At 41.1% G+C, this 18,219-nt stretch overlaps 1 protein-coding gene across 1 annotated transcript in view; it reads right to left on the bottom strand.

Annotated features, from left to right (window-relative positions):
- The window catches only part of CHODL (chondrolectin), a 40,503-nt gene extending 23,852 nt beyond the window's left edge, over window positions 1-16,651 (bottom strand). The window contains exon 1 of the mRNA XM_067542914.1: window positions 16,289-16,651. Coding sequence (XP_067399015.1) covers window positions 16,289-16,379 — 91 coding nt within the window. The 5' untranslated portion in view covers window positions 16,380-16,651. The remainder of the gene's footprint in view (window positions 1-16,288) is intronic.
- Between the last annotated feature and the right edge of the window lie 1,568 nt (window positions 16,652-18,219).

Here is an 18,219-nt window from a genome sequence, read left to right on the forward strand (position 1 = left end):
ATAATACTATGAAATCACATTATTACTTGTATTATACTAGCACCTAGACTCTTCAACCAAGATCAAAGTTCCATTGTCTTAGGCACTGTACATACATGCATTAAGAGACAGTCCCTGCCCCCAAAGACTTTACAATCTAAATAGACAAGACAGTGAAAGAGTGGGAAAAAAGACATATTATTTTCCAGATGGGAAACTGGGGTACAGAAAATGTAAGTGGCTTGTCCAAGGTCTCATGAAAAAAAATATAACAGAGCTTGGAATTAAATGCACTTAAGTCCCAGTCCACTGCCTTAACCACAGACCATATTTTTTCTCGAGCATGAATTTTTTTCCCATGTAAATATTCACTAGATCAAAGAAATTTGGCCCATTAATTTAGATATGAAATATAAAAAAATACCATAATATAGGCATACAGTATGGAATGAAGTACAGAGACATGCATATAAATCTTAATTTATTTAATAATGTTAATCAAAGTACCTTGTTGAATTTCAAATTAGAAAACATTTATAGCTGTATTACAGTGGAATGATGACTTAATGCGATAACGTCCCATTCAGCTTTCATATGTTTTTCCTTGTATACTAATTAATGAAGTCTTTGTTTAAAATCTTGTGCCATTGAAACTTCTTATATTATTGTGACTTTGTTTATTAGAACAGAAAAAATGTTGACCAGCAGAGATTCCGATACACTAAATCACGTGAAGGGGCAATATTAATTTAAATGATCACTACAGGTGATATTTACCTCTGTACAGGGAGGACTTAGTCATGCATAGGCCTGGTGCTGGACTTCTGCATGGGGTTAATTGAATTCATGGTTCCCAGCCTTACAAACAGTTACTATTAGGTGTTGGGCTTACTAACAGGAGAAGTCACATTGCTGACAAGAAAGTGACGGCAGGATAAGATCCTAACTCAGAGCACAGTTGCCATATATGCCCTAACATGAAACTTGCATCAACTGTTGTTGATACAGACATGGTGCAAGAGTTTCCTGTAGGCTTGTTTTCCAAGCTATTTATAACATGAATATAAAGGCTTCCTTTTGGACTGAAACTTGACAGAGAGATCTCAAATTAGTTTGGCTAAGTTTATATATGAATAAAAATATTTGTGGTTTTAGACTTTTTGTTTTTGTTTTCAACTCACAGCAGTCAACAGTGGCTCCAGTTTAAAGCACACAATTTATCTAGTTCATCACTCCATGTGATTTACTGAGCTTGGGATTGGGTGGGGGAGAAAGTTGTCATTAAAAAAAAATGCATCACTTAAGCAGCTGAGGCCCTGAGTTTTCAAAGGCATGTCTGCCAAAGAACCAGTCTTTCTGAAGGATTTGTAGTACACATGCATTATTTTATGAAATATTATACATCCAACATGTTAACACATCAGGACCACATCCCTTACCCCTGTAAGGTTGTTTTCCACTGCTCGGGTGGTGCAAAGTTGCTCTAAAGCTCCTCTGAATCAGCAGCTGACATTTCCCCAGGCTTGGTGTCATTGCATAGCCAGCTTTATGCCACGCTTCCACAGCACTCTGTGGAGCATGATTTGGGCTTAGTGTGACCTTGTAATCTTTGCTGCCATAATCCATTGGGGAATATCAAATGTACCATAAATTAGAGCAGCCTTTAGGATATTCAGTATTGCCAGTTCCAAGCATTCAAAAATCATGAGTCTGGCCCCAATCTTGAGACTGGCCTGAAATTCTTTGCTTTCTGTTTGTTGACAATTTATAAGTTACATTTTCAAGCTTTTCTCTGCAACCATGAAGGCCAAAAGCTTACTTAAAAATAATGAATCTATGATTCTCATGTAATAACATGATTCCCGGAACTGGGGCGTTAAGAAATAAAATCCAAATATCCTGAGACTCATGATAGATTGTTGGCAATGCTCTGGCTTCCACTAAAGGCTGAACCAGCCCCCAGCAGGTCTAGGGATTGGGGGAGGCAAAAAGGTGGCTTAAAGCCACCTTTTCCCCACTTGAGTCCTGAACTCAAGATCACCTTGTTCCTTTAGATCTAGTTCAACCTACTGTGTTCATAATCCATGAATTTAAACTCCCCAGCCCTTCAGCTGGTCAAAGGAGGAGAGGATACAGAGAAGAAAAGGGATAAGGATCCAGACGAGCAAGGAGGCAGGAGAAGGGATCTAGGGAATGGGATAGAGGAGAGAAGGATCATTGCAAAGAATCAGTGTTGGGACAGGTGGAGTCATGGGCTAAAAGGCATGGGGAAACGAAATCAAGGAGGCAAGAATCTGGGCAGCTGGAGAGAAACAAGTTGAGGGGTCCAGGTGAGGAGAGAGGACCAGGCAAAGATGGAAGGAGAAAGGCCCTGATCCTGCAAAATGACCTACAAAGGTGTACTCCAGTGCCCACAATTTGCAGAATCGGGGTGTACATGGAAGCAAGGGAGAAAGGATAAGCAAAGGCATTAGGAAATGACAAAGGGGAGGCAAGAAACAGGGAGATAGCTGCAGAGTTTCAGGAGAGGAAACAGGACCAAAAGATGCAGGAGGCCAAAGAGTAGCAGAGGAGAGAGGAGAAATAGAGATGAGTGAGAGACAAAGGGAGACAGGAGAGGAGCATGGGCTTGTGGGCAAATCAGTGTGGGAGAAACGTTTGGGGACAGTTTATGACCAGAAAAATAATATTGTGAATATTAGTCATTACAGATTGTTCACTTAGTTCTAGCAGCCAGAATGTTTTAGCTAAAACCATCTGAAAAAATGTCTAGATTGGAACAGGAGGGGTGCACCTCTTCCTCAGACCCACTGCTCTGTGACTGATATAGAACCCTACTGCTCCGCTGATGGAGAAGGACCTGGAAGTGGTCACCAGCAGGTATCTGACAATGGCCAAAAAAAAAAAAAAGAAACCACCTCTGGTCAAGTCCTGCAGCTGTAGGACCAGCTGGAACCCAGAGTGGGAGAGGAGGGAACAACTCCTATCATCTGCACTCCACCCCTTCCTGCCAACTAGTGCCTCCTCTTCCACATCTCTGACCTAAGCCAATCATATTGGAGTTCTCTCCTCCCCTTTCTCATAGAGAGCTCAGCTCTAGGCAGGGGAAAAATTGCTTCGAGTCAGTGTTGCCAGCTCCTATGATGTTTGTCTTCTTTAACACCCCAGAGCTGCTGGAATTGTGACCATCCCTGGTTTCATGTGTGTTGGGTTTTTTAAGTATGTTTCTAGCCCTCGCGCTTGAGGAGAAAATCTGAAAAACGTGACCTCCTTGTAACTTAAAGTTTCAAAAAATGGAAGGCAAAGAAAACGAGCCCCAACCTTATTGTATTTCACAATTTCATGCTTTTTAAGCCAATCTCATGATTTGGGGGGCTAACTCATGATTTTTGGCAACATTGTGTAATTATAATCCCAAAATCCTTGATATGATGAGCTGCAGGATAATTTCCTGGCCTTTTTGAGCATGGTAGGTCACTCTTTTTCTCTCTTTGAAAAATTCCATATAGAAGGTCCAGAAAGAGGCATATGGTAGACTTTTAAAAATAATGTAAATAAAGACACACGTAGGGACAGAGGAAGAACTAGCCGTATTTGGATGAAGTACCAAAATGAAAACCTAACCTAGAGGCAGAACTGCATACAAATCAGCCGAAACAAACAATACATACATAGTGTACGTCTTGCTGTCCTTCCAGCATGCAGACTTATTGTTGGGCTAGATCCTCAGCTGGTGTCAATCAGCATGATGTCATTGCCTTCAGTGGCACTATACCAATTTAAACCAGGCAAAAATCTGGCCCATGTTTTTTTTTCACTTTTCCATGTGTCACACTCAGTCCCAAGCTGAGCCCTAATAATGCACTTTAGAATGTGAACACTGAGCTGATAAAAAGTAATAAATCTTTCTAATCACATTCTGATACAACTCTGCTGCATCATATGTTAACTGATCTTTGTATCAGCCTGTCACACTTTGATTTTGGTCTGTTGATGTTTTACTGTATCATGTTCTTGTCTGGCCAGTATAGCGAATTTAATTTGGATTTTATGATGAATCATATTACATTACTTTCTTTTAAATAATATTACTACTGCAATACAATTGCATTCTGTCGTCATTTGCAATGGAAACAAATGAAGACTAATACCATCTTGTCTGCCAAGTTTTGCAACTCCAAAGACATATCTCCCCTTTGTTACTGAGTCACAGTGTCCAGTTCACAAATGCTACCTAGTTTATGCTCCTGGCAAACGTAAGAAAATCAGAGTGCCACTCATTTTGACTCACAGATACACACTGGTAATAGATTTTAATACCACATTTGCCAATGTCTTTGTTAGTATTTTAACAGCAAACTTCCTGTCCTCAGGAATATTGGGAAAGAAGCATCTATAAGTATTTGAGGTTGCTAAGGCAGATAAATCACTGGGGGCTCATATGGTTTCCAGGCCAGGGAATAATACAAATTGTCATCGTGTTGATTTCAGTAAAGCTGCTCTAAAATAATAATAATAGTTGGTATTTCTGTAAAAACCTTTCATCAGAGGATCTCAAAGTGTATTGCATATATATTGGGCACCAGAATCTGGCTGAAAAGCATGGACTTATTTTGGGGCAATCATACAGGAGCCCTGGGATGCTCTGTGTCTCAGGAAGGTATAATGCCTTCAGCAGCGCCTCGGAAGCACAGCTACAACCCACCCCCTCAAGAGGGTGCAGTATGAGTTACTCTCCATAGCTAGCCACTGCTGCTGGCTTGTGTTGAGAAGGGGCAAGACCATGGTATCACTTTCCCCCCACACATAACTGTTGGGGTAGCCTGCACCTCAGGGGTCACTGGTAAATAGCAGTTAAACTAAGGCCTGGTCTACACTGTTGGTGGCCATCGACGGGACATGCACAAGCTACATACTGTAACTTGCGTATCTTCCGTTGACTTACTAATGTCCCCTTACCACAGAGTCTCCACAGCGCTGCGTCGATGGGAAACGCTCTCCGATCAACGCAACCTTACTCTTTTCGGGGGTGGTGGATTTACTGTGTCAACCAGAGAACACATCCAGGATTGATTGAGCGGGTCTCCACTGCCCACTCAGTTGATCTCACTGCATTGATCCGTGCATCCCCAGCTCAGCCCCGATGGCGTAGACATACCCTAAGAAAAGCACACAGTCTACAGTAGTGGCTAGTTCCTGAGTATTGTATGGTCTTCAGGGTAGGAAGTGGCTACTATTCTGTGTTTGTACAGTGCCTAGCACAATGGGACTCTGTTCTTGATTGGTCCTACTTACTACCATAATAAAAGAGATTAATAAAGAAGGGTAAGTCCTCTTCTTCTCTTCCCCAATGCAAGGGTGAATCACAATCTGGCCCTAGTCAATTAATCCTCATAATTGTCCTGTGAATTAGGAAAGGGACATGTGTAATAGAGATCACCAGACACCCATGAAATGAAGCCATCTCTAGTGATCACTGCAATTGCTTAGTTGTGCAGAGCAATACACTAAACAATGGATAAAGACAGAAGCTGGAAAAAACAATACTGTGTCCCAGTGACGCTGCAGAGAGAATTTAGTCTCGATAGGCAGAAAGTATACTTCCACAAGATGTAATTTGGCCAGGAGGTCAGGCCAACACCTCCTCCTTTTATGAAATATGCCATAGGATTTTTAACAGCCCCAAATGGATCAAAACTTCAATTTCATATTATTACTCCAAGCAGCTTTTGTCACCCACATCCTTCCTCCCTCCTCTTTCTAGCTGTGATCCTCACTTGTTGTGTCAAGGGATGAGTGACTGTCCTTACTCATTTCTAGCACATACTTGGGGTGATAAATATAAAATAATCTGAAAGATGAACATTCCATCTGTACAGTGTCCTCTAACACTACTGCTCACTGACTGGGGCACTGGGTCAGGGTGTTCTACAGAGTCACCAGCACCACTTTCTTCAGCACCTAACTTTTCCATGGATTCTGCCATCCCCATACTGGCCCTTATGGGATTACTGCATAAAGTGTGTTGTATACAGGCTAGGTTTAGCAAGGAACATACTTCTGAATGCCACTGAGGAACATTCATTTTAAAAATGCATTTGCCATATTATATTAAAACAAAATAGATCTCTGTCTGCAATGTGCATTGCTATATATCTTGGGAAATCATTTGCTGTGTGTATCTTAGACAGAAGCTAGCTGACAACATGTTATTCTTGTTTTGTAAAAGTTCAGTGGTGTGGGTTTTGTTTCGCTGAACAAAAAAGATTTGGCTCCAATCCAGATTCCACTTTATCTGAACTCAAAATTTGAGAGGGTTTGGTTCTAGCACTAGCTGGTCTTTCACTGTAGATGAAGATATGCAGTATCTAATTTCCCAAGATATGGGGCATTGCACACACACACACACACCACATGCTGGAAGGAGTAATATCAACCCTTATAATCAAGGCCCACCCAAATTCACGGTCCATTTTCATAAATTTCACACTCATAGCATTTTGAAAACCTTGAATTTCACAGTTTCAGATATTTAATTCTTAAATTGCATGGGTGTTGTAATAAAGCATGAATTTCATTCATTAATGAATGAAAACAGCAAAATAAAGCCAACCCTCGCTCCCCAAAAAATGTGACGATACTGCTTCCCCTTATTTCTGCACTGATGCTGGCAGCAGCACTACTTTCAGAGCTGGGCAGCCAGCCAGCAGCTGCTGCTTTCCGGCCACCTAGGTCTGAAAGCAGCACAGAAGTAAGGATGACAATACAACAACTCCCCTGCAATAGCCTTGGGGCCTTCTTTTGGTCAGGACCCCAATTTGTGAAATGTTGCATACGGTAAAAGAACACAAAAGACCAGATTTCATGGGGAACACCAGATTTCACAGTCCGTGATGGGTTTTTCACGGACATGAATTTGGTAGGTCCCTACTCATAATGGTCTCCCCTCAGTACTAATGGGAGCTATGCAACCAGATCAAAGGAAAGATTAGACCACTTCATTTGCATGTTAGACTCTAGATACAGAGGCACATTGCACAAGTCTAAACCTATATCTAAAGGAGGTGGGAGGAAGTGACTTGGTGTCTAATTCTTAGTACAACAAGCTAATCAGTATTTCAGCATTCATGGATTACCCCTTCAGGAAAACATACCATTACAATTACCTGCATCAAATACAAGATAAATTCTGCCTCAACTAAGAAATGGATATCTATTTTGAAAGAACAAATGAAGCACAGTTTTATTCATTTGGGGTAAGAGGTATGCCTTTATCAAGAGAAAGAATCTCTGAGGTATTTCCTGTTAACATTTTTTTTGCCATATCTATTAAAATGTGACAGTTTTACTTTTTCTTCTAAGTGGAAAATCTCTATTTTGGGCATTAGTTCTGCTCCATATATTTAACACTGCGTAAATTAGAAATTTGAGACCCAGTTAGCTCTATCTGTAATAAATGCATTTTACCAGCTTCTGACCAAATGGGCCATGTAATTATAAATCATAGGGCTGATCATAACAGATACCCACTGCATAAAGGGCCAGAATGCAACTGCACAATCCCAGGGGGGGATGTCCTGAGAGACTTGTGCCTCAAACAGTCAAAATATCTCCCAGAGTTCTGGGAGCACAGTGGCTACACCAATCTGTTATATCATAGCATGTTTTCTCCATTCTTATCTGCGGGTCCAGCTCTCCTGCATCCTGTAGAGAAAATGAGCCCATAGTCTCATACCCTTATAACTTCCCTGATCCCTTTGGAGAGACAAGTGCCATGGTCGATACTAGACGTGCACAGTCTTTGTGCTCAATAAGTCCTGCTCCTGTGCATTGAAACTGAGCAGCATCCATGAGCTTGAATATTAGGCATAACTTCTTAAAACAAGATAATTTAGCCTAGCATTTCATAAAGTATAGGACTCCCCACTACACCCGCCGCCACCCTGAAAGAGATGGGAAGGACTAGCTAGGGATGTGGGGTTGTAGTATAGACAGGTCACTGCATTGTTCTCCAGAATCTCAGCTTTCCCTTTTTTTAAAAATTACATTTGTGAAGAAAACACTGAAAAATGTTTCCCAAGTGTAACCAGTGGCAACGATGTCTGCCAAAGTTTACAGAAAGACTGAAACTATATATTTGAGGTGTGACCTGCCCCATTTGTTTCAATGGGTGCTAACCCAGATGCCAGTGATAATACTTTAATTCACAAAGCATATAAGAAATAAGAGGCAGTATCATATGATATGAACATCTACATGATCAATCCTTAATGAAGGCTTATTTTGGGTATGTCTTTAGCAACACATGGCAGGGTTCAATGGAAATGTGATTCACTTCATTTTCCTGAAAGAGTCTCAGCTTTCAAAAGTTTGGGAAATGATGAATTAAGCCACGGTATAAAGTCCAAAGACAGGCTATGGAAGCCCCATAATTTGAGCCATTTATCTTTAAAGATTGGGGAAAATGCCCCAAAACGTTCATGGAAATGTCTTGCTTTGACAGACAGACTGACGAAATAAATCTTTTTCCATCTCTTAAATCTCAGTGTAGCAATTCATTCCAGAACAGACTTCTGAGACATTTTTTAGCCAGACATAATATGCCTGCCTAATAGCTTGTGGTTAGCATTATGGGGGAAGTCTCTGGCAGAAACAGCAGGGTCTAAATAATTTAAACAGCATACGTGTTACAGTCAAGGGAAGCAATGATATATACTTATTCTGCTGGCCCCAATCCTGCAAAACAATTGCACACACGCTTAATTTTACACGGCTGCGTAATCTCACTCAATGGAACATCTCACATGCACAAACATAGGTACTTGTGTACATTTTTGCAGGATCAGAACCTGATTCTCATTCCCTCTTTCTGATTTTTACAAGCAAATAGTACTTAAAATCCCAGCCATTAAGTTTAATGTAGGTGATCAATCATTTTTCAGTATGTGTCATATTTCATATGAGAACCATCCATTTTGTTGAGTTGCTCTGTGTATGGTTCTGTTTCACTGAAATAGAAATGATTTTTCCACTTCTTAGCAATTTGAGTTCAATTCATCTGATTACTTAGTAAATAAAAGTTATCTACATTATGTCTGGCCTGGTCTACACTGACCGGCAAATTCAGTGACAGTTGATGGGAGTTACACAAGCAACGTAGAGTAACTCTACGTTGCTTGCGTAACTTCCATCAACTTCATAACGTCTGTTTTGCACGTCTTCTCCACTACACTGCGCCAACAGGAAATGCGTACCCGTCAACACAGCGCTACACTTTTTTTGGAGGTGGTTTTATTAGATCGACTTCCGGATCGATTGAGCGTGTCTTCACTGCTGCTCAATCAAACCAGAAAAATCGACATAGCCTACATAGCGTAGACATAGCCTAAGTCGCAGAAAAAATAACAATACTGTGTATGTGTGTGTGCGTCTGTAAGTGTACAATCTCTTCCTTGATTTATGGACCTAACATTCTCCAGGGCATAACATAAACCAGTATGAAGCCCCAAGTTATAGCATTTTCATCTGCATCTTTGTGTTATCTGAAAGCTGTGTGAAATATCATGTGCAGTCAGCTCCACAGTGACTGTGAATCTGAGCAGGGTCAGGGTTTGATTTTATCCAGCAAGAATATGGAATATACTATGATCCTGGAGTGTGACAGAGTGGCTGGATGCTATTGTGACTCCACCCCAGTAGCTAACCAGATCTTCAGTGTTATTTAGGCATCTAACTTCCAGTGAACTCAATGGGAGTTGGATGGCTAAATACCTTTGAGGTTCTGGGCCCTGTAAATTAATTCCTGATCACTCAGTGATGCACGTGTGGCTTGTTAAACTCCACACTGTATATAAGAGAAGTGGGAATAGCTCTTCTGAGGGGAAGCTAGGGCATGGGGCAGATGGCGCCCACAGTAGGAATGTTGGTGAAGTCATATCTGGGGAGAAGACATAGGTTGGTGTTTATCTTGTTATGTTTAGTATGAGTTACCCTTACTAATAAAGCCAAAACTCAGGTGATGGGGGTAATTTTTGACCTTAAACATTGTGTATATGGACTTTTGTGAGAGTAAGGCAGAGACTTCTTCAGTTTACAGTAACTGTTGTGTAGAGACTTTTTGTCAATGACAATGGGGTATGGCTTGTGTATAAGCGAGAGAATGGTAAGTATTCATTTCAGTCTAATAAGCTTTGAGGAAGATTGCTGGATCCTGCAGAAACACTTGTGAAGGCATTGCTGATAGCCCCTTAAGGGCATGTCTACACTGCACATTAAGCCCAGACTTTGATTCAGGTTTGGGCCCAAGCCTCTATTCTGTCCACACAAAAATCAGTTTAACTTGGATCAGCAAGCACTCATGACCCGGGTCCTGGGACTCTGCTGGGGGGATGGATCAGAGCCCAAATCCTGCTGTGATTCAGGTCCAAGCCTTTTCATTTTGTAGTATGGCTGCAGCTCAAGCCATAGATCCAAGGCAGAAGATCTGCATAATGCAGTATATAATGCAGTGCAGCTGTGACACCCAGGTCCCGCAATTGTAAACACAGGTTTACAGTGCAGTGCAGCTGCTCAGTTATGGGCTTGGAAACACCAAGTCCACTAGCCTGGATCCCAGAAACCCCGTTTTTGTGTGCAATGCAGACATATCCTTAGTTCATCTAATGTAGAGTGATGAAAGATAACTGGAAAGGGAAAGTTGTTCTGGAACATGTAGCTTGCTCATTTGAGACAAATTACATGCACATTCACTTTGTGCAGTGAAGCACTTGAGAAGGCTCTTGGGAGTTCCTGTTCAAGTCTCTGCCACTAAACTGAAGTAGGGGTTGAAGATGACTTCCCATCCCCTGATGAGGTTCACCTTCAGTCCTGATACTGCAAAACCATCCCTGACAAAGATGATACATCCCTGAAACTTACTTAAATACCTCTTTAGAATACTTTATCCATTCACTTTTGGAATAAAACAGATTGCATCAAGAATCAAAACACTCTCTGGGGAGGATACTCTAGTCTAACCCACTCAACCATCAAAAGGATCTCAGGTTATAGAAGCTATTTATTTTGGTATGCTATCCATATACGACATATATTTTGCAGCAACAAAGTACAGACATTTCCAGTGCACTTAACATAAGCTACCTTGCCATGTGATGTTGCCTTATTTCTTGGGAAGTATGAGAAGTATTTTTGTTTACTAAATAGATTCTACAGTCTTTGACCTGTTTCAGCAAAATACTTAAGCACATGCTTACCTATAAGCATGTGAGTGGTCCCAATGAAGTAAATGTTTAAAATATGTGTTTAAGGCTAAGATTTCCAATGGGGTTTAGGAGAGCTAGGTGCCCAACTTTGAGTGGGAGTTGGGCACCTCATTCCCTTACACTCCTTTGAAAATCCCAGCTTCAGCAATTAATTCAATATGGACCTGCAATAAGAAAGTTGTGTACTGTTAATTGGTGAAAAGCATGAATAGGCCAAAGCTCCCCTGTTCAATAGTAACAGCCATGGCACTGCATGGTGGGTTCTTCTGCTACTGGTGAAAGTCACTCAGCTGTCCCTGGGAGGCCATCCAGTATTACTAGTGATATCTCCCATGGGCCACACCCTGAAGCTACCATAGTTTCACCAATATCAAAAATACCAAAGACATGCTAGGATATGTTTCCTAGGGTAGGTAGGTTGCTAGCCTTTTTCCTAACTGTTTTATGCACAGTTTTAAAATTTCTTTTAAACCTAACAGTCTTGCCAAAAATGGTGTTAAAAATAACATATAATTAAAAAGCAATGGATATTTTCATTTTAGAAATATCTTGATTAAAACCCAGCAAGCCACATTTAGAGCTGGTATAAGTAAGCCATTGAAGTCAATGAAATTGTGTCTATTTACACAAGGATTGACTTTCTCTCTATTCATTTTGTTATCCTGTAAAAGAATATGCATCTTTAACCATCTAACTTCTTTGAGCATCATACATAAACTATAGTATTTCAGAAAATCAGATCATAAACTATATAAATGAACAAAAGCTATCTACACTCAAAGATATTTGAAGTAAATAACTTAGTTGCTCTTAAATTCTAGGGCTATTTCATTTATCTTTTGCATGTTAGTTTTTCTCACCTTAGGAAATATTTTATACATCCAATTATTTCCCCATTCAAATAGATATATTTATTGCTTTCAAATATCATATTAATATTAAATCTACTGTATCATGACCTGCCATAATAAAGAAAAATATCAGCATTTAAAAAAGCAAATCTAAAATGACAGCAATCATCAGTCATTAAGGTATAAAGACTATGATTAATATGTAGGTTGTTAAATGGTTAGTAATAAGATTAGTTTGCTTCTTTCCTGCCCAATAGATACTTAAAGTAATTGCATCTTTGCAAACTGCATTATCATCACTTCATGTTCTTTATGATGTCATGGGACAGCAATGCAGGCTATGCAACACTCAGCAGTTTTTCCAGTCCCTACTATGTTTCTTTCTTTAAAAACCTCTTCTCTGCCAATTCTAGACATTCTGAAATGAGGATGTAAGAATCGCTCACAAAAAAGAAATCTCAATATATCTATATTAAAAAGTAAAGTGCATTTACATATTTTTTCTTGAACAACTTGCACATCAAAATAATTATGGCTAATGTGCCAACATAATGTGAAAAATCTGCTGAAAAAAATAATAGGCCAGTTACTTTTCACTAACTAGTTATATCTTATTCACAAAAAGATATGTTAACAAGTGGATAAGAGCTATTAACTTAGAAGGAAAAGGGTAAACAATGGAAAACCATTACAGAACTAAATTAGCCAAAAATCTGAAAGCCATTTTAAAAAGTAGGACATTCTTTTTTGTGACCCCTGCCACCTATACTAGAACAGCAAACATAATTGCATCACACAGGTTTTGCCATTTATAATAGCCAACTTATTGTGATTATATAACTATTATTATTAGGTCTGATCCAAAACCTATTGAACTCAGTGGGAATCTTTCCATGAACTTCATTAGGCATTGGATCAAGCACATAATGAAAAATGTCCTCTATTTTAGTTCTTAGAAAGATGTAGCTGATATGATGTATTAAATGTAAGTTAACTTTCCAGTTCTTTTCATCACCATCTAATGCTTCTGTGATATTTTAGACCAATGGATATATACACACATACATGGGCAGAAATGCAATCTGGGAGTGGGGAGGATGGCACAGAGTACCCTACACATCTCTGCTGGTTCCTCTGTATCCTCAGTATGAGGCAGTATTAGCAATAGTCAATAGCACTAGATAGTTCCAAGTGTATGTGGCGTGGCAGGGCAGGGGTGTGGCCCCTCCAAAAAGAGGTGTTTCCCTTCAGCACCCCAAAGACACTTTTGTCTGCCTCTGTACTCTGATCACTGCTCCTTGGTGTACTGCTCCTCTGCACACTTAACCAAGCTTTAACTACTGAAGTCCCAGTACAACCCTTACTGGCTTTTTTCTACAACTGGCTTCAAATCACTTCCTGTATTTGGTATGCAAATGACCCACTACAGCATAAACATGAAAGTAAAAGATTAATTTTATGTTTGAAAAATAGTGTGTTGCAAGTGTGCCTTTCAACAGAAATCTAACAATGGTTTGAACCACAGTTTGAAAATATAGGTACTGTAGCCTGATTTTAAAAACATTGTTCACACAAATGGGCCTTTATGGATTGTATTCACAAATTTCAGTGAAAGATACAGTTCTGTTTGAAGATTATGATGTGCTCAGGTCTCCCCAAACCATGAAAGGGACATACATCCTTAGAAATTTAACACAAAAGAAACACTCATGAAAACTAAATGCAGTGATAATGATTCAGTTTCCAGATGACACCTATGATAAAACACATAGTCATTTATTCATACCTAGACACAGAAGCTCCTAGTTCAATTTTAGGGTTACAATGCAAATTTAAGTGGTGCATCTCAGAATGCACTTTAGCAGGGTGTGACTTTTCGAATTAACAAGACCTTCCAGACTATGGCATCTTGGGCCTTTTTTTCCAGAAAAACAAACAAAAAACACTTTAATGTTGTAAAAGAACGAAAGTATGCTATAGTTACATTCATGATCTTGCTTCAAATAGGCACCTATTGACTCACAGCAAGTGTGAGCATAGAGCATTTGTACTTAGCCTCAGGATAAGATGAAAGTGGTTCTGAAGTTTTCAGCACACAAATATGTGTGAATAAAATAAATAAATACAAACTAAATGAATCAATGTTTTCTATGCAGGTACCATCATTATAGTATCACTCCACTTGCAACATCTTGTCTGGAAACCATTTCCATTGTTCTGCTATCTGTGTATGGAGGCATATCCTCATCTGCATGCACAAAAATTTAGATACATAACTTCTGTAACGAAGAAGTGTAGTCAGGAATGTAAATCATCATGCAACAGGATCAATCAGTGGACTAAATTCTGTATTCCTTTTGCATCCAAGATTACCAGTTTTCGAAGCCTGATCCAAAACTCATTGAAGTCAATGTTAATCTTTCCATTGAATTCAATGGACTTTGGATCAGATGCTGTGTGTGCCAGGAATGCAGAACATAAATCTCCTGAACTGGGGTTGAACTCACATTTCAGTTATGCTTTCATCCTTTTCCTTTTGGAGTAGCACAAAAGACAATAGAAATGAAGATACATACACAATACAATAAAGTTTATGCTTTTTTTTAGTCTTTCCTAACTTTGCCATAAAAAGAAGGAACAATTCTATACAGCTAAACAGCTGTGAATGTAAAGTTTCCTACACAAAAAAGTGCTTCAGCATGTACTTTTTATTATCCTTTTAAAATAACTAATGTAAGGTACAAAAATAGTGACTTTTGCAGGTTAGCAATCAACTTTAAAAATATCTTGTCTTCTGGTTGCAGAAAAAATGCCTTAGAAAACATTATGTTGGGGAGGCTGCAGATCTTAATGAATCATAGCGATTTGCTGATCTAGCATTTCATCTCTGAAGATCTGGAATCAAATTTGCTTTTCAGTGTAATGAGTTTGGCAGTCTCAGTTTAGATTTAGATGATCATTATACCCATTATAAAAATGACAGTTACAACAAACAATCTTGTTTCAAAAGCTGCACAGTAAATAGACATGAGGTTAATTTCAGACTTGCAGAAGGGAAAATTGCACAACAGTTTGGCTACAATACATCCAATTTCAATGAGCGCTTCCAGTCTAGCTTTCTCAAGTTTTATGGGAAAACAAAAATCAATCACTAAATTCACACCTTCACTCTCTATGTCTATGTCTGTCTCTCTATACAGAAGCAAAGCCTTCAACATTATTTAAAAGAAAAAGTTCCAGATTTAATTCTTCTACAGCCAGCCTCTCATGTATGATCAATTTCTTTTTTAGAAAAAAAGTTCCCTGTGTTCTCAGCCAGTAAGGGAAGTTAACTTCTGATGACCTCAGGACCTAAAAAAACCAAACCTCACTATCATTATCATATTGTCTTAACTGTACAGATGTGTATATTAAATACATGAATGTTAAAGAAGACGTTTCAATTATTTCTTTTTCATTGATCAAAATGATTTGAATGCAAAAAGGAGACAATACAAAATAAATAGTGAAAACTCATTTCGTTTTTAAAAGTACTTCATGTTAGCCAACCTACATGTGAATTGTCACATGTATTTTAATAGGTCCGTGTCCCATCCACTAATTTAACAGCAATTTTCTTTTTAACTCAAGCAAGGCTCTCTGGTGCTATTGTGAGCAATGCCAATATACATTTTAAGGACCAGATCCTGTCGTCTTTACTCAGGCTTAGCTCTGACTTCAAGGAGGAGTTTTGCTTGTGTAAGGAGCGGAGAAAGAACTTCAGGATTTGTCCCTAAGCAGCCTGCGTCTTCCAACTTTGGCCTCTGGACACTGCTGATGGGTGGCGATGACAGAGAGAGGGAGTGGGTTAGATGCGCTAGATGGAGATGGAGCTGAACGCCGAGGCTCACTCCGCCAAAACTTCAGTGGAAGTTCGGCCAGGGAGAGGGACGCCCGGTCTGGCCCTACGCGTATTGAATACAACGCTGCCCTCTCCTCTTCCCTTCATCTGACCTGGTTTCCAGCGGGAGCGCTCCCCTCCAGCACAGCTCCCGCTGCACTCGGCGAGAGTGTTTCCTGTCGGGGCTAAAGGCCAAGTCGGGGCTTGCTCAGGCTCCAGCCCCAGCCTGCTGCAGCTGTGCAGACTGGCAGCAAGGGCGGCGGTAGCAGCCTTGACGGGAAGCTCCCCGCGCGCCCTCCCTCTCCCCCCTCACTCACCGCTCAGGACTCGCAGGGCGAGGCAGCTCGGCGCCCACAGCATCGCGGCGGCCAGCAGCAGGGCGATCGCGCTGGAGGGGGGTGCGCTCATAGCGGCGGGAGGGTCCCGATACGGACCGAGGGCGGCACCAAGCACGGGCTGTTGCACCTGCACCCGCCGCGCTCCCGTTTCCCCCCTTCGAGATGCTCCAGCAGCCGCAGGTTCTCCCTCTCCCCCGTCTCCCTTGCACCCGCCGCGCGAGCTCTCAGAGCAGCAAGGCGCCTTGCGAAGCCCACGTGGCAGCCGCTCCGCACGTGTCTCTTGGCCAGAGGAACGCGTTGCCCGCTCGCTGCCCGACCCTCCCCCGCGCTGGTCTCTGCCCCCGGTGCCTTGCCCTGCCTGTGCCTCTCTCTCTGGGCGGCTCCAGCTGCTGCTGCTGAGAGGGGGGCGGATGCGCCTTGTTATATAGCCCGCCCGAGCTGTTCTGCCTGGGAAAAACCAGCCCCAGACTATTGATTTCTGCTGCTGCCGCCGCCGCCGCCGGGCCCCCTCCAGCGCGAACCTCCCCGCGCGCCGCGCTGCAGCTTTTATGGCACCGGGTCGCTTCCAAACGGTGGGCTCAGCAGCAGCCCCTGCACCTCCCGGGGAGGCAACCCCACGCGTCGGCGTCTTATTTCCATACAGCCGGGTCAGCTTTGCCACGGCAGTCTGGCAAGGGGCTGGGTCCCTTTCCTCCTCGAACAGCTGATTGTGCAGGGAAGTGACAGGCGGGGGGGCGAGTGGCTCGCCGGTGTGCAGCGCTTCACTCCCTCGGGGCCCTGGCAGGAGGGAAGCGGCTGAGGGACTGCGATACCACGTGCCTGCACGCTGGGACTGGCTCTCAGCCAGCCAGGTTTCCTAAGGGAAGGCTTACGGGACCAGATCGTAGAGATCACTGGGGAGTTTTCCCTGTGAGCCGCCTGCACCTTGCGAAGACGGATGGGGGGGCCAAGCCAGACCCACGTTTCAAACCATCCACATTTCAGGAAGGGGGGATTCGGGTCAGGGCTTTTCATTTGGGCCCCTCTCTAAATCTTTAAGTCATACTGTACTTATACCACCCTGGAAATGTCTTATAGACCTAACCAGAGGCTGAAATCCTATCTAGAGAGTTTTTAGCCAAATGACAGAATTCTGCAGAGGTACCATTAAATGCTACAGATTTGGAATAATTTCTGTAGACCCTACACTATGGATGGATTTGATCCTGTACCATTCGCATCAATGAGGCCTTTGTCACTGAGTTCATTATATGCAGGATCAGGCCCTAGAGCCCTATAGAGATCATCCTTATTAAATGCTGAAGAATTTTTTTTCCAGTGAGGACATTTCTTCGTAAGACTATGAATAAACATATATTTTCCACTTGTTTTTTAAAAAGAAACTCTTCTCATTTTCTGTAAGGCTACTATAGTCAAATCCAGATTACTGTTCTGATACATTATAATAATTATTTTTATAACTCATTAAAAGAACACACCCTGATACCTTTTCTTTTGGGATAATGGTTTTAGGATGAAATAAATGCTGTCCTTATTGTGTGTACATTTGAGTGGTTTATTTCATTACAGGGCAAGATCACTATAGTCTGTCATGTTTAATAAATATCTTCTATACAGATTCTTCAGGGACTCGTCACTCAGATTCCAGCTACTATTCATGTAAATGGCACATTTGTAAATCTCCCCCACCACCACGCTACATTTATTATAGCTGGTCTTGTAGTCAATATAGCTCAGATTAGAATGCATTTTCAAAAACTTGATGGATTTCCTAGCTGCTTTAAAAATACGTGAGACTGGGTTTCATAGTGAAAAAACCAATGATAAGTTTCTAAACAGTAATTGAAAACTATTTAAAATATACAGCATTTTGTTTCCAATTTTTTTTTTTTATTATTACTTAATCATGA

The sequence above is a fragment of the Emydura macquarii genome, unplaced genomic scaffold (genome assembly GCF_026122565.2).
Source record: "Emydura macquarii macquarii isolate MOO-44397 ecotype Brisbane River unplaced genomic scaffold, CSIRO-AGI_Emac_v2 contig_75, whole genome shotgun sequence".
Classification (NCBI taxonomy): domain Eukaryota; kingdom Metazoa; phylum Chordata; order Testudines; family Chelidae; genus Emydura; species Emydura macquarii.